Below are 26,773 nucleotides of genomic sequence, written 5' to 3' on the forward strand. Positions count from 1 at the left end.
GAGAGACTCGATTAGTTGAGCCTTCTTATCCCGAAGTCTGTTGAATGATCTTAAGGATGTGTGGAATCCCTCCCCGTAGAGGCGGTTAAATTTCGATTTAAAGCTTTCGTGACTGCAATGATTCATCTTCTTTGGTTCTTTCGGTAAAGTCACGTAGAATGAGAATAAAATAATAAATTGATAAAATAAAATAACACAATAATATTCTCACGACGTTTCGGCCACAACACAAGCGGCCTTCATCAGGTGAAGGGAGCGAGACTGTCTGGTAGGACAGCGCTGGAGTGAGAGAGCCACGTTCAGATCACGGCTTTTAAGCTGTGTGAGAGGAACAAAGAGCCTTAGAGTCGCGGCATCTCTTCAGAAAGGTGAGAGACTCGATTAGTTGAGCCTTCTTATCCCGAAGTCTGTTGAATGATCTTAAGGATGTGTGGAATCCCTCCCCGTAGAGGCGGTTAAATTTCGATTTAAAGCTTTCGTGACTGCAATGATTCATCTTCTTTGGTTCTTTCGGTAAAGTCACGTAGAATGAGAATAAAATAATAAATTGATAAAATAAAATAACACAATAATATTCTCACGACGTTTCGGCCACAACACAAGCGGCCTTCATCAGGTGAAGGGAGCGAGACTGTCTGGTAGGACAGCGCTGGAGTGAGAGAGCCACGTTCAGATCACGGCTTTTAAGCTGTGTGAGAGGAACAAAGAGCCTTAGAGTCGCGGCATCTCTTCAGAAAGGTGAGAGACTCGATTAGTTGAGCCTTCTTATCCCGAAGTCTGTTGAATGATCTTAAGGATGTGTGGAATCCCTCCCCGTAGAGGCGGTTAAATTTCGATTTAAAGCTTTCGTGACTGCAATGATTCATCTTCTTTGGTTCTTTCGGTAAAGTCACGTAGAATGAGAATAAAATAATAAATTGATAAAATAAAATAACACAATAATATTCTCACGACGTTTCGGCCACAACACAAGCGGCCTTCATCAGGTGAAGGGAGCGAGACTGTCTGGTAGGACAGCGCTGGAGTGAGAGAGCCACGTTCAGATCACGGCTTTTAAGCTGTGTGAGAGGAACAAAGAGCCTTAGAGTCGCGGCATCTCTTCAGAAAGGTGAGAGACTCGATTAGTTGAGCCTTCTTATCCCGAAGTCTGTTGAATGATCTTAAGGATGTGTGGAATCCCTCCCCGTAGAGGCGGTTAAATTTCGATTTAAAGCTTTCATGACTGCAATGATTCATCTTCTTTGGTTCTTTCGGTAAAGTCACGTAGAATGAGAATAAAATAATAAATTGATAAAATAAAATAACACAATAATATTCTCACGACGTTTCGGCCACAACACAAGCGGCCTTCATCAGGTGAAGGGAGCGAGACTGTCTGGTAGGACAGCGCTGGAGTGAGAGAGCCACGTTCAGATCACGGCTTTTAAGCTGTGTGAGAGGAACAAAGAGCCTTAGAGTCGCGGCATCTCTTCAGAAAGGTGAGAGACTCGATTAGTTGAGCCTTCTTATCCCGAAGTCTGTTGAATGATCTTAAGGATGTGTGGAATCCCTCCCCGTAGAGGCGGTTAAATTTCGATTTAAAGCTTTCGTGACTGCAATGATTCATCTTCTTTGGTTCTTTCGGTAAAGTCACGTAGAATGAGAATAAAATAATAAATTGATAAAATAAAATAACACAATAATATTCTCACGACGTTTCGGCCACAACACAAGCGGCCTTCATCAGGTGAAGGGAGCGAGACTGTCTGGTAGGACAGCGCTGGAGTGAGAGAGCCACGTTCAGATCACGGCTTTTAAGCTGTGTGAGAGGAACAAAGAGCCTTAGAGTCGCGGCATCTCTTCAGAAAGGTGAGAGACTCGATTAGTTGAGCCTTCTTATCCCGAAGTCTGTTGAATGATCTTAAGGATGTGTGGAATCCCTCCCCGTAGAGGCGGTTAAATTTCGATTTAAAGCTTTCGTGACTGCAATGATTCATCTTCTTTGGTTCTTTCGGTAAAGTCACGTAGAATGAGAATAAAATAATAAATTGATAAAATAAAATAACACAATAATATTCTCACGACGTTTCAGCCACAACACAAGCGGCCTTCATCAGGTGAAGGGAGCGAGACTGTCTGGTAGGACAGCGCTGGAGTGAGAGAGCCACGTTCAGATCACGGCTTTTAAGCTGTGTGACTTTACCGAAAGAACCAAAGAAGATGAATCATTGCAGTCACGAAAGCTTTAAATCGAAATTTAACCGCCTCTACGGGGAGGGATTCCACACATCCTTAAGATCATTCAACAGACTTCGGGATAAGAAGGCTCAACTAATCGAGTCTCTCACCTTTCTGAAGAGATGCCGCGACTCTAAGGCTCTTTGTTCCTCTCACACAGCTTAAAAGCCGTGATCTGAACGTGGCTCTCTCACTCCAGCGCTGTCCTACCAGACAGTCTCGCTCCCTTCACCTGATGAAGGCCGCTTGTGTTGTGGCCGAAACGTCGTGAGAATATTATTGTGTTATTTTATTTTATCAATTTATTATTTTATTCTCATTCTACGTGACTTTACCGAAAGAACCAAAGAAGATGAATCATTGCAGTCACGAAAGCTTTAAATCGAAATTTAACCGCCTCTACGGGGAGGGATTCCACACATCCTTAAGATCATTCAACAGACTTCGGGATAAGAAGGCTCAACTAATCGAGTCTCTCACCTTTCTGAAGAGATGCCGCGACTCTAAGGCTCTTTGTTCCTCTCACACAGCTTAAAAGCCGTGATCTGAACGTGGCTCTCTCACTCCAGCGCTGTCCTACCAGACAGTCTCGCTCCCTTCACCTGATGAAGGCCGCTTGTGTTGTGGCCGAAACGTCGTGAGAATATTATTGTGTTATTTTATTTTATCAATTTATTATTTTATTCTCATTCTACGTGACTTTACCGAAAGAACCAAAGAAGATGAATCATTGCAGTCATGAAAGCTTTAAATCGAAATTTAACCGCCTCTACGGGGAGGGATTCCACACATCCTTAAGATCATTCAACAGACTTCGGGATAAGAAGGCTCAACTAATCGAGTCTCTCACCTTTCTGAAGAGATGCCGCGACTCTAAGGCTCTTTGTTCCTCTCACACAGCTTAAAAGCCGTGATCTGAACGTGGCTCTCTCACTCCAGCGCTGTCCTACCAGACAGTCTCGCTCCCTTCACCTGATGAAGGCCGCTTGTGTTGTGGCCGAAACGTCGTGAGAATATTATTGTGTTATTTTATTTTATCAATTTATTATTTTATTCTCATTCTACGTGACTTTACCGAAAGAACCAAAGAAGATGAATCATTGCAGTCACGAAAGCTTTAAATCGAAATATATACGGTATTAGGTTTGAGAGAATTAAACCGGGGTCACAAGACATCTGGACCAAGCTTTACAGTCTATACCATGGATGATGGTTATGATCAATACTCCACCATATGGGTCTCTCTGAGTCCATGGCTCGCTCTGTAAGTGCAGAATATGGGTACTGTATATATCTCATGGCTGTACTCAATTGGGATTAGGGGCCGTCCATAAATGACGTCACGCGATTTTGGACGATTTTTGACCCCCCCCCCGCTCGTCACACGGCGTCACAAAAAGTCAGACTCCCCCACCCCCTCAAATATGACGTCACAAAGCTCTTCCCACAAATGTTGACTCCATGGCTACGGCCTTGGTTGAGATGATGTGTGATTAATATAAATCGCTCTTATCACGTGTAAATTGCTCTGAGACGCCCCAGCGTAAACGAGAGTGGCTCTATATAAAAAAAATATATGACTGTCTTAATCATGGACGCCGGGGTGGCGAGATATGAAATACCTAGCCTGGTATAAAGGAAGTCGTGGGTTCGATCCAGACCCTGACGCCTGGTATATATTTGACCGTGGTCGCGCGGATTTTTCTCCGAGTTCATGGGTTTTTCCCTCCACATTAATAATCAACATCACGCGTTTAAAATGTTGCTTTGAAGGTCTGGCTCTCAGAATAACTCTCCCAAATAATCAACAGATATTGGTAGTGTGCTGCTATCGACCGCCTAGTGGGAAGGATGTGGAAGCTTCATCTGCACTAAGAGAGCTTTTTGGGGGCCTCCCTAAAGGTGAAATAGTTTTAGTGGGTGATCTAAATTGGAATTGGCTAAACCCGCTGGCCGTGGCCACAAATTTTGCAGATGAATTTAACCTGTTTCAATTAATAAATGTCCCCACAAGACCCAACCTAAAAAGTCCAGGACAGTCATCTCTGCTTGACGTCCTATTGACACATGCCCCTCACAATTTCACACTGACTGGTGTTCTGGGTAATAACCTTAGTGATCACTCCTCATTTTTGGGGTGAGATAATCAGCCAGACCCAAAGCCCCCCCTAAATTGGTTGAGAAGCACTCTATGAGACACTTCAGCACTCAGGCATTTACTAATGATGTGCTTCACTCGGATATTGACAAGGTCTGTGATATCCCCAACCTGACTACGGCTTGGGAGACCTTCAGATACACGTTTCTCGAAATTCTTAACAAACATGCTCCGTTGGTTAGATTTATAACTAAAGGCAACCGCCCACCATGGTTTGATCCTTTGATTACAAAGTTCATGAAAACTAGGGACAAGGCTTGGGCATTTGCTCAGAAAAGTAATTTGGTCAATGACTGGCTAGAATACAGGATTTTAAGGAATAGATGCGTAAAAAAACACAGCATGCAATGAATGCCTACTTTTTCTCTACTCTCCTGGAATCACATGGAAATGCCAGGATTTTCTGGAAAACAATCAAATGTATCGAAAAGGCATCCAAAACAGACAATCTGCCCGTTGAGCTTAACCGAAATGGGGAATATTTTTCAGATCCCCAAAAAATAGTTGTCAATTTTAACCTTCATTTTTCTGAAGCTGGTAATCTTTTTGATAATATATTAGGAGTCACCCCTGCTCATGCGAATTCCTACACCCCTGTCCAAACATTAAACAAATTTAGTTTCCAGCCAATCCACGAAAGTAATGTTCTGAAACAACTGTCCTACCTCAAAGGGTCCTCCTCTACCAGAGCAGATAGTATTCCCGTCTTTGCTCTACAAACTGTTGGTCACCTAATATACAAACCTATAGCCCATATTTTCAACCTGTCCATCAAAGAAGTATCAGTTCCTCTAGAATGGAAACATTCCTATGTCCGTCCACTTCACAAAGGGGGCCCTAAAGATAATCCAAATAACTACCGACCTATCTCAATTTTGGCCCCGTTGATGAAAATTTTTGAAAAATTATTGAACTACCAAATTAGCAGTTTCCTGTCCACCAACAATCTACTACATCTAAAACAATCTGGGTTCCGAAAAAAATACAGCACCACATCTGCTGCATTAGACTCTCTGAATCACATTTACAGTAGCCTTGATAATACGCAGTACTGTGCCTGTCTTTTTCTAGACCTGTCCAAAGCTTTTGATACAGTAGACCACAACACCCTGCTTAGTAAACTAAGTTGCCTCGGTTTTTCCGAAAACGCAGTAAAATGGTTACAAAATTACCTCTTTTCTCGCACCCAAACTATATTCACAGATGGTTGGAGGTCAAACAGTGTTAAGATAAAGGGTTCCATCCTCGGCCCCCTTTTGTTCTCTCTTTATGTCAATGACTTGGGCACTGACCTGGATCATTCCAGGGTAAATCTTTTTGCAGATGACACGATACTGATTACTGCTGGCCGCTCTCCGGATGACGTGATTGCTAAGCTACAGGGTGATTTCAACAAACTACAACATCAGCTAGTTGCTCTTAAACTAGTCCTGAATACCTCCAAAACCAAGGTGCTATGCTTCTCATCAGGACTAAAGCAGGAAGTTATTTTTCCCCAATTACATTCCTTAAATAATTATCAAATAGAGCAAGTCAAGATCTATAAGTATCTTGGGGTCATCCTGGATTCAAAACTGAATTTTGAAGATCACATTGATTATATTGGTAAAAAGACAAAAATAAAAATTGGTTTTCTGTATCGACACAAGCACTGCTTCCTCCCAATTTTCCGTTTGGAATTGATAAAAGCTACCATACTGCCTCTACTTGACTACTATGACATCGTGTATTAATCAGCCCCAAGTACTGTACTGAAGAAGCGTGATTCCATCTATCACTCGGCCTTAAGATTTACATTGAACTGCCCATATAGGACTCACCACTGTGATCTCTACATTGGGTCAAACTTAACATATCTTAATGTTCGACGGCTTGTGTACCAGATCTTATTTATTAACGATGTACTTACAAAAAAATCGCAGACTACCTGCTGGATCTCCTCTCTGTTTCAAAGAACAAATTTGACCTCAGGTCTTCGCTCATTTACCAGCTTCACATTCCCCATTGCCGTACAAAAACTGGAGGAAGGGCCTTTGCTATTGATGCCCCCAGGGTCTGGAATGCTATTGCCAATAAACTGCAACTTGAATCGCTACCAATGAGATATTCTCTCAAAACTGCTCTAGAGGAGTTGTACACCCCTAACTGCCACTGCTATTCATTGGCGTAAAATAAAATAAAATGTTTCGCTCCGGATGACGCTGCAAAGTATTATCTGTATTTTGATTTAGCGTGCTGATCTTAAAGGGGCATTGAAAAATTTGATACCCCGACTGATGCTTCTGTTGTTGTGGAGTAACTCATGCAGCCAGCTATGGCTCTAGGATTTGGTGTTACATGTTATTTATGTAGTTTATTGTAAAAATTCGGTCACAGTCCCTATGATAACTGTTACGTTGCAATTATGGCTTTATTTTTTGGTGATTTCGAAAACGTTTTTTGGTTTGGACATGTATGTTTTGTTGAAGTACGGAGTTAGACTGATGGCCTTAATCTGAGTTTTCTTGTGGTTGTTGTTGTTTGACTTGCATCCCACTGGGATTTTTTGCACACAGCGTTGGTGTACGGTGTTTTTTTCAGGAATGTTGCTGTTTTTTTCATGGATTTTCTGTTTGCACAGTCACATAGTCACTTTAAGATGTTTTCTTGTTCGTGTTTTTGTTTGTTGTGGTTGCACCCGATTCAAGAGCAGAATGGCTCACAGGGCTATACCAAAATAAATTAACTGAACTGAAATAAATGAGCTTCTTTAAATTTTCACATGATAAGCCACTTCGTTGAGCTGTCATTTGTGGCCAGGTAGCTTCTGAAGAGCCTTTCCTGGTAAAAATAAAATCTAATAATAGTTTAATCTCCGTATGAGTGAGTCTACAACCACGACACCGCACTGTGATAGTAGCCGCCTGCTGCGATCGATCATTCGATGGCATCACTTCAAAATTATTCACGGGTGCGGCGACTCCCTTCCTGAAGACATCCTGTTGTTTGCGCATAGTCGCTTTAAGATGTTTTCTTGTTCATGTTTTTGTTTTTTGTTTGTTGCGGTTTCAACCGATTCCAGAGCCGAATGGTTCACAGGGCTATACCAAATAAATTATAATTAAATGATAACTGCTGTTGTCACGTGACCATGCACCGTTACCGTCCTGGTTGTGACGTGCCAACCGATGCCTACTTTATAGCGGGCGGTGTTGCTATTGGTGGGGGGTGAGGGTGTGGATGGGGGGGGTGTAAGGGTGGGGGGGTGTAAGAGTGGGGGTGACGGTGGAGGGGGGTTAGGGTGGGGGTGACGGTGGAGGGGGGGGTGTGGGCGGGTGAGGTTGAGGGGTGAGGGTGGAGAGGGGTGGGGGTGGCAGGGGTGAGGGTTTGGGGGGTGGTGGGGGGTTGAGGGGGGTTGAGGGTGGGGGGTGAGGGGGGTGACGTAATGCTTATCTCGTGCGGTGACGTCACCACAGGCGTGGGTTCCGCTCGCCGCCACTCCGCCTTTTGTATCACTCCGCGAGGGGAGTGGAGGAGTTCGCGCCGCACTTTTGCTCGGTTGCTTTTCAATCGTTCCGATTCTCTAGTAAGTCGAACTTAAAACGCCGTCCAGCCATGTCTTTCAAGTCGCCCTTCCGATACCAGTTCTACTCCACCAGCTGCTGCGTCTGTTTCCACGTCCGCACGGGCGCGATGTTACTCGGCGGCGCCTACGCGGTGAGGACGCCGACGCCGCGGCCGGCGCGCGGGGGATGGGGGGGTGGAGGAGGCGAGGCCCGGGGTGGGCATCAGGCGAGGCCGTAGGCTTCACCGACATGGAGTTAGGCCGCGCTCTCGCGCGCTTGAATGCGTTGAAGCGAATCGGTCCGACTCAAAAGAACACGATAATTGATTGTTAATGGTGTGTATTTGCCCTCCAACACACCGGCGTGCTGTGCTAGTAACGAATTGTGCACGTTCTGTTTACGTGACAACCCTTTACTTATTGGTGGCTGGGTCGGGTGGTGGTGGTGGTGGTGTCGTCGGGTTTAACGACGCACATTTACGCGGTCTAATCCAACAACGGCATGTGTTGTGTACGGTTATTGCGTTCGTGTTTCGTAAGGTGCGTGAGTGCGGGGTTGTTTATGACGCCGGTTTAAAGCGTCGTTAATGACGAAAAGGGAATGCTTAAGTTTAGTTTAAACAAAACAAAACCAAACAAACAAATTGTTCTCCCCGAAAAACGAGGAGATGGAGATGCCATGTGGATTGGGTAGCCTCGTGAAGAGGTGGCTTTGGCACCAGCCTTCATCCAGCAGTGGAGTGATTGTCATCAAGGGCTCCTGATGTGGAACCGCTGGCTTGAGCAGACGTGCCGGACCTCGTTCCTTGCTTCGTCTTGCGTCGCTGCCACGACTTTTTAAAACTTTTTAAAAGTCCACTATCGCACGGTTACAATGTCAACATCGTGGCGTCAACAGAGCGCGCTTACTACAGTCGATTTGTTTTTTTTTTATTAAGCATCGTTTGCTGCATAATGAGAACACCCAATTGAGAGTGATGTTTACGTCAGAAAGTTTCACCTTGGCCTACTCCCACCGGCAATGTAAGGTTGTGCGGCTGTGTTGCTTATATCAGAGCTGTGCTTATACTAGGAGTATTTACAATCGGCTTATTCTGTAGAGTTTTTATTCGCGATGGTGAGGATCTGCAAAGCCAAGGTTGTTTAGCTTCAAGATAACAGCTGTACGTTTCGCGTTGTCTTTTTAAGGAGATAATTAATTTACAAACTCAACTATTTAAACTATATCTATTTTTATTGTACCAGGTAAGGCCCACTGAGCTATGTAGTAGCTCTTTGTCAGAAGCGACCTGGCCACAAATGATAGCTCAACGAAGTGGCTGATGGAGTGGAAATGTATAGCAGCCAAATACTATAAATGTGGAGGAAAAACCCGGAGGACCCGCAGAAAAATCCACACAACCACGGGGAGAGGGAGACACGCAAACTCCAAATAAACAGCAGGTGTCAGGGTAGAACCCACGACTTCCTGTATACCAGGCGAGGTAGTTAACATCTCCTAGCCACCGTGATGATGAGAGAGAGAAACACACAAACTCCAAATATACAGCAGGCGTCAGAGTAGAACCCACGACCTCCTGTATACCAGGCGAGGTAGTTAACATCTCGCCACCGTGATGATGATGAGAGAGAGAAACACACAAACTCCAAATAAACAGCAGGCGTCAGGGTAGAACCCACGACCTCCTGTATACCAGGCGAGGTAGTTAACATCTCGCCACCGTGATGATGATGATGAGAGAGACACGCAAACTCCAAATAAACAGCAGGCGTCAGGGTCGAACCCACGACCTCCTGTATACCAGGCGAGGTAGTTAACATCTCGCCACCGTGATGATGATGAGAGACACGCAAACTCAAAATAAACAGCAGGCGTCAGGGTCGAACCCACGACCTCCTGTATACCAGGCGAGGTAGTTAACATCTAGCCACCGCGGCATAATGAGAAACTCGGGGTGGCCGCAGACACCCACTTCACTCGAGGGTTTCCCAAACTCCAGTCCTCGGGACTCATCACAGCGCTCTGTCTTTCCGTGTTTGCCAATTTACTCCCCCCATTCAAATACAAATTTTACTCGCTACACGCGCCAGATTATTGTTAAACACGTCCCTCCCACGTGACGCGACGTGCAATTCGCGTTAATAAAGCCGATTAAAATTAAGATTGCGGTGTGTGCGTAGGCGCATGTGTACCACGATTAGCACGGTTGGGCTACGTACGGTGTGAAAGAAGTTCAACAAAGATAAAGATCCCCCGTAAAGCCTGAACAGACTGTTGGGGCAAGCGCTGTTAGCAGGCACCTAATGAAGGCCGTCACGGTACACGAAGGGGTGGGTGGGTGGCCAACACCACACCCGGCCGCCTTTGTTTCCTTAGTGGCGATGTATACACACCGCACCAGGTGATCATTTGAGGCTGAGTCGACCTCGGGGAGGCCCAGGACCGGTTCCGATAATTAATCGTCACTGGTGTTGGCCGTGAGCGGGAATCGACCTCGGGCCGCCGGGTTCGTAGGGCAGCGCGCTAACCGCTATACCACCGCTCCCCATTAACACAGTACAACACAGTACAACACAGTACAACACACAGTACATCACACAGTACATTAACATACACGTGACGCAGACGGTGTTAATTGCGTGGACTATCATCCTATACCGTCGTAGAGAGGAGCCGTTGTTTATAGATTGATGAACGTTCACTGGCAGCAAAGGACAGCGGTTGTGTTCTATTACAAAAACACATTTGCGTGCTTCATGGTGGTGGGGCACAACGCGTTTTGTAGGACGTTCTTGTGTACACGGATGTTAATCTTCACTTGTAAACTTGTACGACTTACGTTACTAGGAAAGTTAATTTTATTGGTTTGTATACAAACTTGCACTTAGGTCAATGTATTGGTGAGACTGTTAACGTGACAATAATTAAGTCTGACTACGTGATTGCTTTGGTTCGGTAAATCCACCCAACACTTGGTTTAAAAATTAGAAAAACTAAATATTGCAGCTCATACAGCTTCGTAATAAATTCACATCACCCACCATTGCCATTCTGAGTGCACTTCGTTTGCAGCAAGCACAAATATCATTTCATAATTATTAAACACACTGCTTACCCTCACTTGCCTTGGCGCAGTCCCCTCCTTGAATCCCACTATATATATTAGTTAAGTCTCCAGAACACTGTGGACCACATACAAAATAAACATTATTAAGTGTCATTATTGGTATGTATATTTCCAGGCTTTATTTTAGTATGTAATATGTTGCCTGCACTGTCAACATGTCTTATGTTTTGACAAACATATCCGCTTAAACGTAACAACAACAAAAAAATGTGGTGACATGGTGGCATTCATGTTGATCAAAACAAATTAGCAAGTATAAACATCTGCCGTGGAGATAACAGGTTGGAAAATACGTATATACAATTACAATTGCCAGCCCTTTTGCCAACCCACTGTTGGATGAAGGTCTCCCACCAGACTTGCTGTGTCAGTCCTGGGAGTTTAACTTTGATTAAAAAAAATCCCTGCTGGTCAGAGCTGGTTGGTAAAAACAAGCGTGTGGGATGGGGAGACGCTCGCCACTGCTGTGGTTTCCAGCCTCGGCATCCATCAGTTTGCTGAGAATTGTGCCAACCACTGCACCACCCGTTCCACCGTGAAACACAATAATGTAAATGTGTAGTGGGGTTTTTGTTATTGTTGTTGTGGGGAACTAAGTTCTGGGGCCTGAGTATTCGAAGCACGTACTGTATACCCAATCTTGTTCCTTTTTCTCTCCAGCTGATGTATTTGGTGATGGCGTCATTTCTCGCGGCTGCCACTATCAGCCCCGATGAGGTAGCAGAGTTCGCACATAAGTACGACCTTCCCAACAGCTACTACTCAAACATGTCCGACGGCGTCGGTAAGCTCGGTGTCAGTGGTCCTTGTCTGTGTCATTTCCATGTTTGCATTAGCCCTTTTCTGCAGATGGGTTTCGTTCGTGTGACTGCAATTTAGGAATTCCATGTTAAGTAGCTCGGCCAAGTAAAACATAAACTCTGTATGTATTACCGTTCCTGTTTACTTTATAACCAGATTAGTGGGATCCTTCTGCCGGTACAGATCGCATTGCATGTTACATCTTCTGTTACTTCTATTTTTATTGTACCAGGTAAAGGCCCACTGAGCTATGTAGCTCTTTGTCAGAAGCGACCTGGTCACAAATGATAGCTCAACGAAGTGGCTTATTCATGTGGGAATTTATAGCAGGTTTTTCTAAACGCACGTTTTTTAAGTGTGGAGGGAAAAACCGGAGGTCCCCTTGAAAAATCCACGTGACCATGGGGAGAACATGCCAACTCCAAATATGCAGGTGTCGGGGTCGGTATCAAACTTACGACCGCCTGTATAACAGGCGAGGAAGTTAATGTCTCACCACCGCGGCACACGATTAGGATTTACTGTACAGTGCATATGCATGCTCAGTAACCTAAGCTGATATCAGGAGCATTTCCAAATATATTCTATTGCTGTCTGTTTAGTACTAATCTTTTTTGAATGCAGCAGAATAAATCCTGCGACTTTGTCACGGAATGGTTATATATTATATTTGTGTGAATACATAAATTACATATTCTTTGGGTCTTTCAGTAAAGTCACGTAGATAGGTTCAAAGAAAATAAAAAAATAACAAAAAACTACGACGTTTCGATCGCAACACAAGCGTTCGTCATCAGGATGTGTTGTGATCGAAACGTCGTAGTTTTTTGTTTGTTATTTTTTGTTATTTTCTTTGAACCTATCAACGTGACTTTACCGAAAGACCCAAAGAATATGAATTCCTGCAGTCAAGAAAGCTTTTGAGGCAAGATTTACATAAATTATAGTTTTTTTTAAGATCGTGTATCATGAGATATTTCAGTGGATGACTAAGCAAAGCGTTCAAGTTGAATTCCTACCCCAATCCAATATCATGCAACGTATGTTCTATATGTGTTAAACTATTGGATGAGGGCCTCCCCATGCTATGTGGGTCATTTCACCATACTTCACAACGTTCATGTGGTTAGTTAACATGGGAGCATAGCTGTGAGAGCATATAAATACAGTACAACAGTGGATTTGGTGTACTGTATTTATGTAGCACTGCCCTGCAATTTCTTTTACCAACCTGGCATGCAGGTGCATTCCAGCTAATATGGTCACAGGAATCGTCTTTAGAGTGAAATCATTTTTGTGGTATGGTGTTCTGCCTGATTAATTATGCTTTTGCTTACAGACAGCTGCATTGCTATGGTGATATCTCTGCTGATGATGATAATGAGTGGGATGCTGGTCTACGGGTCATTCAAAGTACGTCCATGTGTTAATTACATATCTGATGTATTTTTCAATGAGTGCATGCAATGGTTATTTGTAGACACGGTAAAACTTAAAAATAAGCCACTGAATAAATCATACATAAACGTAATCGACCAATGCAACCTGGCTTGTGCGTGCATGCTTTTCACTTTTAAGTCAGTAGATTTTACCTGAATCAAAGATACTGGTTATGGAAATTATATAAAGTGGTGTTTGTTGATGTGGGATGTTGTAAGAGCCCCCTCTGGTGTGAAGTAGTGGAGTGACCATGGCCACATCTTTTCTTTGTGTTCCCAGCACCGCAGTGGCCTTCTCATTCCATTCTTCTGCTACCAGCTTTTCGATTTTGCTCTCACCTGCCTTGTGGCTGTGGGATTCCTCACCTACCTGCCCAAGTTCAAGGACTACGTGGACCAGCTGGTAATTTACATCACGCGAACGCCGGTCACCCTCTCACCAGCGGCTTTTGGCTGGCCATCAAACAAAGACGGTTGCTGCATGGCACAGTTTCAGATGCGCTTCTGCGGCCGTCTGAAACGCTCTCCCTTGCGATATTAGGAAGGCACTGGAGCTATGCACTTTTAAATGATCTAGATTGAAAAACTCGTTTCTTTACAACTGCTTTTTGTGTTTAGTTTGTTGTCCTTCCTCCATACCTCCGAGTAGCGCGATTGGCTACGTATCATGCAAATGAAGTTCAACTTGCATACATCAGCCGTTCTACTGGAAACTCACCAGTGTAAGGATAAGGGTTTTCGCATAGATGGCACTCAAGTGTTATAGCGATGGTTTAGTTGTGAGTGCACTACGCTCTGCATCCAGCAATCTCCGTTTGATTTCCAGCCATGGCTAACAAACAGTGGTGAGTGATGTTTGAATTATTCATGGGGTACCCACTTCGCAACATAAGAAACAATTATACTTTGCTAAATTTTTTCGTAAATATTACAGCTTCCGTCCTAGGGCGGGCAAAAGGTAAGTTAGGAAGGTTTGTCTCGGGTAGCGTGTGTCGGAAAGTGAAGGACAATGAAATGCATTGATAACTGACGGTGTTTGTATTCCATGGAACGTTTATTCACAACAATGGAAAGCCTTTTTTTTTCTACCATTTGTGGCTTTCACAGCACTGTGAAAAATGTCCGTGACTAAACCGTTTGTGCGCACCTGTGGTTAACCGACCCGTTGATTCATGTTGTTTTGTCATCGTGTACGTGCAGCCGAACTTCACGTACAAGGAGGACATTGAGAGCATGGACTCCACTTGGGTGGTGCTCATCTTTGTGCTGCTCTTCGCATTTGTCCTGTCGTTCAAGGTTTGTCAAACACACAACTTGCGTGAGTGCTCACTGCATTGCGTGGCGTTTACGTAAAAGAGGGGGGGGGTTCAGTATTTCGTGTGGTTTCAAAATTTCCACTTTTATCCGAATTCCCGATGACCGCCGAACAATTAATATTCCACACACATGCGACAACCTCAAGAGTAGGTGCTAATTTGCTGTGGTTTGTCATTGCAGGCTTACATGATCTGCTGCGTGTGGAACTGCTACAAGTACATTGTGAACAGGAACATCCCAGACATGACCGTCTTCTCGGATCAGAACAATGAGGTACGGTTTACCGATTCATTTTAGTGTACCCGGACTCCCATCATTGGTAGGTAATGTAACAGAAATAATCATCCATTGACGGTAAGCACTGGCCAGAAATTGAGTTAATCCCTTCCTGTTGCACTTGGCCATCCAAACTGGGGGATTTAAGTATTAGAACAGTTACTGTGATTAGGCTCTGCCTCTGACCTTAACCCATTAATGCTTTGGAATTACCAAACAGAAGCACATTTGGTGCAATGCATTGATCTTGAAGAGAGTCCACTAAAACAAAGCAGAGTTTTCGGAAAATAAACTTATCGTGTTTGTTGTATAACATAATTCCATTTGTTTATAAGTATGTTTTTATTATTTCATTCATGGTTTAGCTGCTCTCAAATTGCAATTTCTATTCCAATGGCGAAGTCACTTGCGGTGTGTGAACGTAATGGTTGGGCCATCTGCTGATCGAGTCTGTGAAAACGCCAGTGTAGCAGTTTGTGATATCTAGTTCCAATATTCATATCTCTTGGAGGGAGTGGTGGTGCATTGGATAGCCCACTGCACTCTGCGACCTGTATTCGACCCCTGGACTCGGCTGACAGTGCATGCATGGCAGAATCAGAATATGTATTTATACTGGAGGAATCCGATGAGCTATAAAGCTCTTTTTCATCGATGTCTAGTCGGGGCGGGTAAGAACGTTACAATAACAAACAATACAAACACATGACAGTGTAAAGTACGAGAAAGGTAAACAATCACACAAACACGTAAAAATGAAACGAAACCATCCCCATTCTACCAGACAAAGCCCACTGAGATGTATTAACTTATTGTTCAAAGGCGGCCTGGCCACATGATAGCTCAACAAATTTGCTTATCATTTGGACATTTTTAGCAGCAAAATAATCTAAATAGTCTAAACGCATGTTTCTAAATGTGGAACTTCTTTCGGACCGTACCTAGCCAGCCGTGTTAATCGGAGTAGTTGAGTGATATCCAAACCGGTCTTCGCAAACCCCCCTCCCCAACTCCTTTCATCAATCAGCACTGATGAGCGTGGTGAAGTGCGGTTTAACAATCGCCATGATGATATAGCGTGGGGGGGGGGCCTTCATCCAGCAGTGTATTGACACAAGGATGTAATTACATTTTGTCATGGGATAAATAGGAGGCCTCTGTAGTGTGTGATGCAAAGCTAATTTAATTCTGATTTAAAGCTTTCGTGACTGCAGGGATTCGTATTCTTGGTTCTTTCGGTAAAGTCACGTAGAAGGGAAACAATAAAATAATAAAACAAATATATAAAACAATAAAATTATAATTTAATTCGTGAACAAAAGCGTGTTAAATAAGTTTGGATGCTCGTATTAACAATAGTGGCAGGAGAATATGCATTGGTTTTGGAGTGAAGTCCGATGGAAATTAATTTGACATAATTGCAAGCCTGTTTACCATGTGCGTTATGGCTTAGAACACTCCCTGTGGAAATATTTAATATATTTAGTATTCATTTCCTATTTTTTTGAAGTGACAAAATGTATTATTTGGAAAAATGTTATTAAAACATGATGGGCGTATAAAATGTACATCTTATGAATGCTCACGATGTTCCTATCATTAAACGTAAGCGCATACACTCACATTAATGCACACACTCTCATATTAACCTTACACACTTGTGCCTCGTGCAACATCCCATGGTGCACGTACACACCAGCCATCGTACGTGCTGTGGAGGCCCAGTGCTGCTCCGTATTATTTGCAGCAGCTGATAAACAGATGCTTGTTGGTAGAGGTTTTTTGAGAAGTAGGCACGCAAAGGTGTGTTCTGCACGGCGAAAGGCACGATTGTGAATGTTGGATTGGTCTTCCCGTCATGCCTTGCACGTCAAGTAGCGTCACGGAGGCTGCATGCATAATGCACAAAAGTCTCGGTTTAGACCACCAACTCAATACGGTTGAAATGTGTGACCTTATTATTTTAGTAGGATAATGAGAAGTCTCTTTCAAGCAGCAAAACAGTTTGTAGTGTGATAAGTTGTGACAATGAATGGTGGGTTTTGGATTAAATTGTTATTAGGTTGTTGAGAAGTAAGGCATTTTGCACCTGTTGGTAAATTAATCATGCATATCGACATTTTCATCTGGTGTCGGAATCAATAAATCAGACGTATAAAAGTGGTGATCTAGACGACTTAAATCGATTTTTGTTTGTATGATGCTGGCTCCCAAGCCCAAGGAATAAACGTGGCAGTTATTACACGTGACAATTATTTTGAAAGGAATTGCAGATGTTTATATACAATGACACGCATGATTACAGGAATGTGTATTTTATACACTCCACATCGGTATGTTGTGTCAAATATTACATTCGGTTAGGTGTCGGTCTCGGGAGCCTGCTCGGCAAAGCGGTGTCATTTTTTAGTCGACATCTCTCGGTCTTGGCTTGACACCTGATTCGCCACGGTTAATTCGGAACCTCAATGCAACTCTTGTGTGGAAAGGGACCCGCACAGGGTACACAGAAAAGCCACTGGGGACATTTTTTCCCTTTCGAGATTGTAAGCTTGCTGAATCTGAAACCAAGCACAGTTAAAACCACACTCTCTATAAAGGCACAACGTCAAAGGGGGGTGGGGGGGGCTTCATGGTACGAGAATAAGAGAAGCCTTGTCTTCGGTAGAGGCGAGCTGGCAATGGGTAATCCGTGTGACCAGGCAGTGGAGTCCAGAGGGGAATTCTCACGTTTCACGTCCCCCCCACCCTACCTGAGCTGGTGTTAGTGATGCCGAATTAGAGTTGTGCTCTGGGCTACCAAACTCTTGCCTGTTTTATAAGACTTGTCGAGTGTGTGGGCAGCTGATATGCTTGGCAAGCTACATTTGCAAGCAGCTGCTTGCCTATCTGTCTTCACTTTTCATGTGCAAGTCGTCATTTTTTTATTTAAAATTTTAATCAACTGTGAAAACCCCCTTTAGGAAAATGAATATTTTTATTTGTAAATGACAAGTTTAGAAGTTGTAAAGAAATATCGTTAATATATATTAAGGCAATACAACTGCTTGCACTACCAGGGGCGGAGCCAGGGGGGGTGACAGGGGTGACATTCTGCGTATAAGTGTACGACACTCGGTCTGGCGGACTCCGTACAACTGCACTTTCAGAGTGTGTCGCCACCCGATGGCGTCTAGTTCAACAGCCTGACTCTCTAATCATTCTTGAAATTAAAATTTGTTGAATGTCACCCCGGCCTGAAATCCTGGCTCCGCCCCTGTGCACTACCATATACAGACCACCCCCTGTTAACAACTAATCGCTTAACGATGGGCCTCCGTAGAGCCCAATGTCTCGTGTGTAGTGTGTATTGTAGAGTAGTGCAGTGTAGATTAGAGCAGTGTAGGGTAGAGTAGTGTGGTGTGGAGTGGTGCGGTGCTGAGCTGTGCGGAGCAGTGCGGTGCGGAGCAGTGTAGTGCAGTGTATAATAGAACCCCTCTTAACGACCACCCCTGTTAACGAATGGCTGTTGTAGGTACAGCAAATATTAATGCATTGATTAACCGTGTTTCTTTTAATATTATGTGTTTATAATGTTAGTATCTTTATGTATTCATATCCATTGTTTAAATATTATAAAGTAGTCTTTTGGGTGAAAAATTGATAACTTTCGATGCTTATCAGTCCGAATTAAGCCTTTGACGTGTATTTCCTAAACTCGCTTAACGAGCAAATCACTTAACGGACGGTTTAGTGGAACCAATTGCTGTCGTGTCGTTAAGAGGGGTTTTACTGTATTTCATGCCCAGCGCCGTGTTTTCACCGTCTTGAGTCCGTGAGGGTTAGATGTGAGAGCGTTAACATGATCAAGAGCAGGCTTCTTTACCAGCCTCCGAACAATACTGACTCTCTGCAGATATTTTTAAAAGTAGGAGTCAGCGACTATGCAAGGTGGGGGGGGTGGAGTTGTAGGCTCGGCAGTGCATCGCCTTTCTCAGCCTAGCAAGGGCGCTCTGGTCACGCGAGCCATGCCGATTTTACGTGGACGCACTTTGAGCCTCGTCTCGCTGAAGTTGTCACGCGTCGCGCTGACCTTCGCTACTCTGCTGCTGTGCGTGTGCCTGGCGGGCGAGCGAGTGAGCCCTTTACCTGCTGTTGAGAAGCTTGGAGATGTTTATTTTTCTTATATAATATATACATCTTGTGCTTTTGTGTGCGGTTTTGCTGAAGAATGGGACAAGGTTCGCTTTGCGTTGCAGTGCTCTTAATATTCAGGAATTTTTCACATTCTCAACTTTGTTTTGTTCGTTTATCATCACATGTTACATATATCAAAGCCTGCTCCATGCCACGAATATTGCAAGGCAATAGCGAGCTATTAGACTCGCGAGGGGATGACGGACACTCTCGCGGAAACAACAAGGTCTTTGTGTTATTATTTTTCTTTGCTATACAATGCAAAAAGTATGAAGCATCTCCTTAAGCTTGAGCAACAAAAATAATTGCCATCTAGGGGAAATGTTATTTAAGTCCTACGTTTGTGTTGTCATACTGCCGTGCTTTACTGTGCACGTGAAACTTAAAGCTTCGTGCACGGAAGTGAATGCAGTTGAATGCATTCCAAGCGAAACGTGAATGTACAATCAATGTATGTCGCCCGTGTGAACTTTGTACAGTTTCCTTGTTTAAAGTGGTTCGATGATAAGAGGGTGAATTGTGACCGAATCAAACCAGAATGCACCTGGTCTCGTCAGATGTCGGAAACTGACCACCACGCACAACCAGGTTGTGTCATGACAACCTTAGGGTCTTGTGGTGCGCAGCAGCAGACGGCAGTGCAGAAAATACATCCATTGCTGTACTGCGCTTCTATGCTTCAACGTCTCTGCTGCCCACCTTCACCAACCCGCACTGAACAGTGTGGTGTTGTGTACGGTCAAGTAACCCCAACAACCTGCGTGGCGTGGGGAGGCCCGCACCCAACAGTAGTTTGGTACAAGGGCTCGACATGTACATTGGTCTCATATTCTTGGTTCTTTCGGTAAAGTCACGTAGAAGGGAAACAATAAAATAATAAAAATATAAAACAATATTGTTTCCCTTCTACGCGACTTTACCGATAGAACCAAGAATATGAATCCTTGCAGTCACAAAAGCTTTAAATCAAAATGTACATTGGTCGGTCGGTGTTTAGTGTTTGGAAGGATATGTTTTTTCGCTTGAAGTTCAGTTATATAAGTTTTGTTTTATTTTAAGTTGAATTGATTCTTAGATTTTATTTATACTCGTTTTACATTGTACGCAATTTTGAACACGCCCGGGAGTGTCCACTATGGAGATGGAGCGATGAAGCGGCTTGTGTGCATGTGCTCGGATTGTTAAAGCGGCATGGCAAGGCCCTCATCAAGCAGTGGATTTATCATGGCTGATGATGATGATTAATGCCGCGCGTGTGTGTATGCGTTCACAGTACCTGCTGCCTCCGTACGAGATGGTTGTGATGAAGATTCCACCCAAGGACGACCCTCCTCCGTACACTCCGGCTTAAGTAGCAGGGATGGGTCCCCGTGGCCTGCTGCTGGTGCAGTGAGCCAGCAACCCCCAGCAACTCTAGCAAAGTGCCCATCGATTTCCCTTCCGTGTCCTGGCACAGAAGTTGCGAACTTTAGGCAGAAGGTTATTTGAGAGTGTCCTCCGAAGCGAAACAAAATTCATAGCGTCGGAAATATCTGTAGGTGGACTGCCGTGTGTGCTTGCAGAATGTTGCGTAAGAATTGCATTCTGGCTGCCCCAAAGTGCGAGTGGTGTAACGAATCCCTGAAACTTGAAGTGTAGGAGACCACCTGCGTATGGCATTTCTGGAACCTTTTGCCTCATGTTCGCAATCCCTATTGGAAGACAATCACCACATTCCTCATAGATTTTTTTTGCTGCTTTACATGCCTACGTAATCTTAATTGCTGTGTTATTTGGTTATAAAATGTGTTGCGTGTGACTCATATTTTCAGAGTGCAGATTATTTAACGGAGTTTTCGTTCGCTTTTTTTTTGCTGTGTGTGCGCATTGTTGTTAAGTTACTCTTTAAATGAAGTTGGAAGTGACGATTTTTGTAGTCTGGCCCCTTGGGGTGTACAATATATCGATTGGAAGACGTGATTTTTGTTTGCTTCTGTAGTGTGTGATTTCAAAACGGTTATCATAGTGTGCGCCATACCTTTATTTAGAAATTAAAATGTTCCATGTTTCACAGATTACTCATGCAAGGAATGTGACTTTAGAGAAAAATATATCTCGTGGTCAGCGATGAAGGAAGATTTATAAAAAAAAAATAGAAAAGAGCTCTACATCCAGTAAATATATTTAAATAACTGCTGTCTTCAAGGACTGAGAGGCATAGAGAATTGATTTCTCCTAAGTCGTCATGTCGACTCATTAGGATGTCTATTTTCCTAGGATATTTGTATCATGTTCGCAGGACTTAACAGTGTAAGTATGTTTTACCCATACATCGAAGAAGCTTAAACTAATTTTCGCCTTTCGGTAAAGGTAGGCACTGTTGGCACTGTAACGTTTTTGGCTGTTAGTGATCCATTTCTTTAAAGTGCGTAACGTAGCCGATGCTGTATCCATTCCATACACATTTTGTTTACAGTCGCTCCCAAGAAAGGGGTTGTTCTATTAAATTGCAGTCATCGCTAGTTTAAAAACTTGGGACAGATAGTTGCAATATTTTCCTTGTGGCCGTGTGGAATCTCAGTGTTTGTTGCATGCTTTGCCATACGCAAAGGATATCTTTTAATGTAATGCCCAGTTTTGAAAACACCATCGCTATTGTTTATGAACTGCGATTACTGATATGCATATAGAGACTGCACATGACAGTAAATTAAATGTGTTATTTTTTTTAGCATTTTCAGGAATCCAAGTCACTATAATAAATATAATTTGTATGATTGTCCAACTCATGTGTGGTTTTTCATGGTTCATTGTATGAGATCTGTAAATATAGATGTTCAATAGTTGTCTGGAATGTTTCATGGATGTTATAGGCTGCGTGTCTGATGTGGGCAGTAGAGGTCAGTACAGCGATATGCATTGTTGTACAGTACTAAAGTGCCATGCTCAATCATCTATGCTCCACCTTTAATGTGTAATGATGATCAGCGTTGCCAATTGTGGCAAAATAATCCCCACAACATGCACATGGGAAATCCCTTATCCAGCAGTGGATTGATAATGACTACATATACAGTAACAAAAAAATCCAGCCATTTTAAATTCAACAATGGATCAAGGCCTTCCAACATCATGTTGAGCATGGGCGGGTGGGGGATGACCTTACATCCCCATACTACACATTGGTCGGTGAAGGGAGGCAGGATCAGTTCTGATATCAGAATCAGAATCAGAAAGGGTTTTATTCGCCATGTAAGTTCACACCGACACGGAATTTACTTTGGCAGGATGGTGCATACATTCAGCATATAGGAATCTAAAATCTTAAATAAGTTTTAAACAAGTCTTACTATAATAAGGGTTAAAAGTCTAACACTAAGGGGCTGAAGTATATAAAATTAAATAAATATCGAATATAAAATAATATACGATACTCATGTTGGCTATGGCTTGGTATTTAATTTGGCTCTGGGTCGTTGGCTTAAGTTTAAAAAAACAGATCTGTTGAGATTATTTTAAAGATATATATTTGTACGCAAGCCACTCGTTAAGTGCGCTGGGAAGCTTTATTTATTTACATTGGCCCAACACTCGGCTTATTGGCCCGCACCTTATTTTGTGTCCGGAGTCGTGTGGCTTTTAAAATTTGCATCGGGGTTCATCGTGACGGGTGCCATGAGGTCTCGTGGTATTTTGTGTTATTTTCTGTTAAGACTCTAAACAGATTTGTATTACGCACTTTAATCGGTTGCCAAGCCCCTGAAGGTATGCTTCGCCAAGCAAAACGATGCTCTTAGCGACTAAATGATTGGCATTGTAAATATAGGGCCCAGATAGACGCCAGGGAGGTTTACTGTTGAGATTTTTTGTGATGCTTTCGAGACCAAAAAAAAATATTGCTTTTTAGCTTTAATAATTTCCAACCATGTGCTCCGAATTGCAAAACAAGTGTGGACAATTTACACAACAGAGTTAGGGACCACTTGAGATGGTGCGTCTTTGGTGCATAAGGAAGACGTGGAGCAATGCGTAGAGCGGTGGTTCTTAACCTGGGGTGTACGCACCTCACCTTTGGGGCATGCGATATGCCCTTTCTGTGCGTGCGAGATATGGACAGATTTTTTTTAAGGTAAATCATCGAAACATTAAGCACGGTCGCGTAAGCACAACTACCATGTTTCATCAAACTTATGTGTTTATTAACATACATTGTTTTACGATTGAGAACCTTAAGGGGGGTGCAAGGCTGCAGTGAAGGTTAACAATCACTGGCGGATGAAATGAATCTGCAATATTACACGGTACTGCAGTTTTATACGTGTATGCCTGTACAGCCCTTTGGTTAATCCACTGTTGGATAATGGTTTTAGCTCGCATGGTGTGGTTCGTGGACACTGATTATACATCGCCACGCTAGTTGAAGGTGGGGGATAATTGATGTGGGAGCATATAAGTAGAGCGCAATAATGGATGTGCGTGGATGGTCAATGCCCAATGCGGTGCACTGTCGACCCACGTGTTCAAATTCTGTATGTGTGTTCTATGCTTTATCAGTATCCAGTTCGTAAGCTTCACCCGCTCCACAACCAGCGTTGGTGTCATACTCCACGTGAGACAATGTACTTGCTTGGCTCGCTGGTGATGTGAATCTTATACAGGACTTGTAAGTAGGTTGACCCTGCCCTGTGAGTAAACCCAATGTTGCCCCGTGACATCGTTTCTGGGGACGCAAATTCAAATACGCCGACTTTGGATTTGTGAGAAATCTTTTTTTTTTCTGTAGCCCTTCAGCTCTTCTAACAATATCAGTCACCCAATCGCGCCATCATCTTTGTCTATTCTATGCAGTTCCATATTCAATAAAACAATGTCAAGTCCCATTTAATCACGTGTTTCAATGTCACATCTGAGATTTACAATTAAAAGACATACGAACACGTGACTCGGGGGAACAAACAGAAATTAGAGGCAGCATATTGACTGCATGGTAATAATCAGTGAGTTTGGATAGGGCACATGTTCTTTGGTTCTTTCGGTAAAGTCACGTAGATAGAATAATAATAAAGTGAATAAAAATAAAACCACGGCGTTTCGATCGCAACACAAGCGGTCGTCATCAGGAATAGGGGACGTGATCGCTGGAAGGGTTGACGGTTGATGGGGAAGACTAATGACAGAATGGCAGCCAACGGTGGAAGATTCAATGTCTGTGAAGACGACCACCGCGAAGATGGAGATCTCATTCGCGGAGTGAGATGGATCGTGGTATCGTAGGCAGGCGTCTGAAGGCAACTGCGTGGGGAGGCCTTCATAACAAGTGGATAAATCATAGCAGCTGCTACTGCTGCTGCTAAAATGACAATGGGTCGCTCAAAGGCCCAACATGCGCGCTGCGGGCGGGCATGTAGGGGCTCACGCATTCACGACGCGCAATGCGGCACACCGACTGACTGTTCGAAGTCGCAGACGCTCTCAGCAGAAGGAAACTCGATCCGTGAAGGGCTCATTGAGTGCGTTTCCTTGAGCACCGTGCAGACCGTGGCGAGATATTAAATACCTCGCCTGGTATAAAAGAAGTCGTGGGTTTGGTCCAGACCCTGACGCGTGCTGTATATTTGGAGTATGCATGTTCTTCCCGTGGTCTCGTGGATTTTTCTCCGAGTCCTCCTGGTTTTCCCTCTACATTTAGAAACATGCGTTTTAGAGTATCTGGCTGCCACTATAAATGTTCTGCATGATGATCAGCCACTTCGTCGGGATATCGTTCGTGGCCAGGTAGCTCAGTGGGTCTTACATAGTGAACTCAAAAATTGTCTAGTTTATAGTTGTAATCAGCCATACGACAAGTAGGACGACAGTGAGTACGGCAAGGCACGCCTGACCGCAGGGTCGAGTTTGCTATACAGGGTGTTTCAAAACGTTCGACCCGATTTGAAATCGCTATATCCCTGCAACCACGAACCGCCCATGAGTGAAACCCTTACCACTTGAAAGGGCGGGGCATAGAGTTTCAAATGATTACCGCAAGATGCCTCTCCCAGCGCACAAACAGCCCCTAGCCTCAGTCATTGGCAAGACGGTGACCCCTCCGTGACACAAGGGGCCTTTTGCGTTCTGCAGTTCAGCAAGACTGAATCCGTAATTGCGGTGCATCCTGCGTTTCAACGGCGTTTTGGCATTGATTCGCCAATGTCAAAGAGAAATCGTTGTTGGTACCGACAATTTGAGGAAACCGGCTGCTGTTTATGTACGGGGAAGAGCACTGGGCGACCACGCACCTCAGAGGAAAACGTAGAAAGAGAGGCGTTTGGGACGAATTCAACTATCGTCTCGATGTTGTCCGTACAGCAGGTGGAGGGCACATAGAGCATTTATAAAATGGTAAGTAAAAAATGATGATAACTCATTAAACCGTTTGTAACTTTTCGTGTAATTGTAACATGTTGCCATCGTGAAATATACTTCTTTGAAATTGGGTAAAAAAAAAATTAAAAAACACCCTGTATAATTCAATACGCGTGGATTGGGCGAGCGAGGGATGATGGTGGGTGGCTGGGTTGGAGGTGTGACGCGAGGAATAAAGGAATCCCCTTCACCGCGCCACAGTGGGTGGCGCCGAGCTCAGCGGTGCAGGTTGGGTCGCCTTGGATTTAACAGCGAGCAGCGGGCGTCTTTGGACTGCTTCGGAAACGAGCATCGCCTAGAGCCACTCGACCGTCGGAGTGCGTCTCTCTCTCTCTCGCGCTCTTGCCTTACCACGAGCTGTAAGGGTCCGCGCGTTCACACACAACAACAACAAAACAACACACACGAGTTCACGTTGCGGGGGACACGTATTATTTGTTGTCTTTCAGCACCCACGTCCTGTCTGGACAGCGACGTAGACGCGACGGCGTGCATTTTAAAGCCACCGACCACCAAATGCGGACCGCATCTCAAGACGCTTTGGGGTTATAGAAAAGAGATGCACTTCTCGAGCGTTTGAAGAAGAGAGGGTTTAAAAACACCCAACTTCAAGCAGAGACAGAGAACAAGAATGCTGCAGGCCAAAGAAGGAATTGAGACGACGATATGGTAGACTTGCAACAGAATACGTTCAAGGTCTCACGCCTGGACCTAAACACGATGAAAGCCTCAGCAGTATGGACAGTCAGAGGAAGGAAATTCCAGACCGTGGGCACAGCAGCGGAGGAAGGCAGCGGAAGGAGCCCTCCGATCCGCTCAATCGAGCCTACGCATATACACACACAACACCCGTTAGTGACTTGTAAAGCGTGTAGACGATCGTAAACTTGCCTTTAGAACACGAAAAGACGGCCTCGGGAATGTCGCTGCGATGCCTTCACATATGGAGTGACGAGACCCCCTGCATCCACGGACTATAACCCGGACCGAATGTCCACTTTCCCAAACAGAAGCGCGTGTTTTCGCACCCAAGTGGGGTTGGGGGGGGGGTCGGTGGGAACACGATGCCGACCGCCAGCCCTCGCATCTTGTGGAGCGCCCTCCGAGTGCTCCTGCTGGGCGCAGCCCTGCAACGCCTGCAGGGCGGTGCCGGCCTCCACTTCCAGCCGCGCCGATGCCACGGCCTGCGTCGCCCTTCGCAGCTACAACCGCAGACACAGCCGAGCAGCGCTCAGGACGAAAGCGTCCCCGGTAAGTGGCGGTCGTAGTGGAGGAGGATCGTGAAGGACGCTGCTGCTGCTCAGTTGGAGGCAGTCACTCTCCAACAAGGGCA

General features: G+C 44.3%; 1 protein-coding gene across 1 annotated transcript; it reads left to right on the forward strand.

Annotated features, from left to right (window-relative positions):
• The first annotated feature begins 7,840 nt into the window (after positions 1-7,840).
• LOC116941650 (lysosomal-associated transmembrane protein 4A) lies at positions 7,841-20,647 on the forward strand. The gene is made up of 7 exons (XM_032952944.2): positions 7,841-8,071; positions 11,708-11,831; positions 13,188-13,261; positions 13,568-13,690; positions 14,488-14,583; positions 14,785-14,877; positions 20,330-20,647. The coding sequence occupies exons 1-7, from the start codon at positions 7,970-7,972 to the stop codon at positions 20,405-20,407; spliced, it is 690 nt and encodes a 229-aa protein (XP_032808835.1). The 5' UTR covers positions 7,841-7,969; the 3' UTR covers positions 20,408-20,647.
• The last annotated feature ends 6,126 nt before the right edge of the window (positions 20,648-26,773 follow it).

Source organism: Petromyzon marinus, chromosome 12 (genome assembly GCF_048934315.1).
Source record: "Petromyzon marinus isolate PM22_M1 ecotype Great Lakes invasive population chromosome 12, UKy_Petmar_22M1.pri1.0, whole genome shotgun sequence".
NCBI lineage: Eukaryota > Metazoa > Chordata > Hyperoartia > Petromyzontiformes > Petromyzontidae > Petromyzon > Petromyzon marinus.

Excerpts from the sequence above, each read along its gene's own strand:
- LOC116941650 (XM_032952944.2), top strand. The coding sequence starts at position 7,970 with ATGTCTTTCAAGTCGCCCTTCCGATACCAGTTCTACTCCACCAGCTGC. Across the intron at positions 11,832-13,187 it reads AAACATGTCCGACGGCGTCG|ACAGCTGCATTGCTATGGTG; the intron begins GTAAGCTCGGTG and ends TTTTGCTTACAG. Across the intron at positions 14,878-20,329 it reads TCTCGGATCAGAACAATGAG|TACCTGCTGCCTCCGTACGA; the intron begins GTACGGTTTACC and ends ATGCGTTCACAG.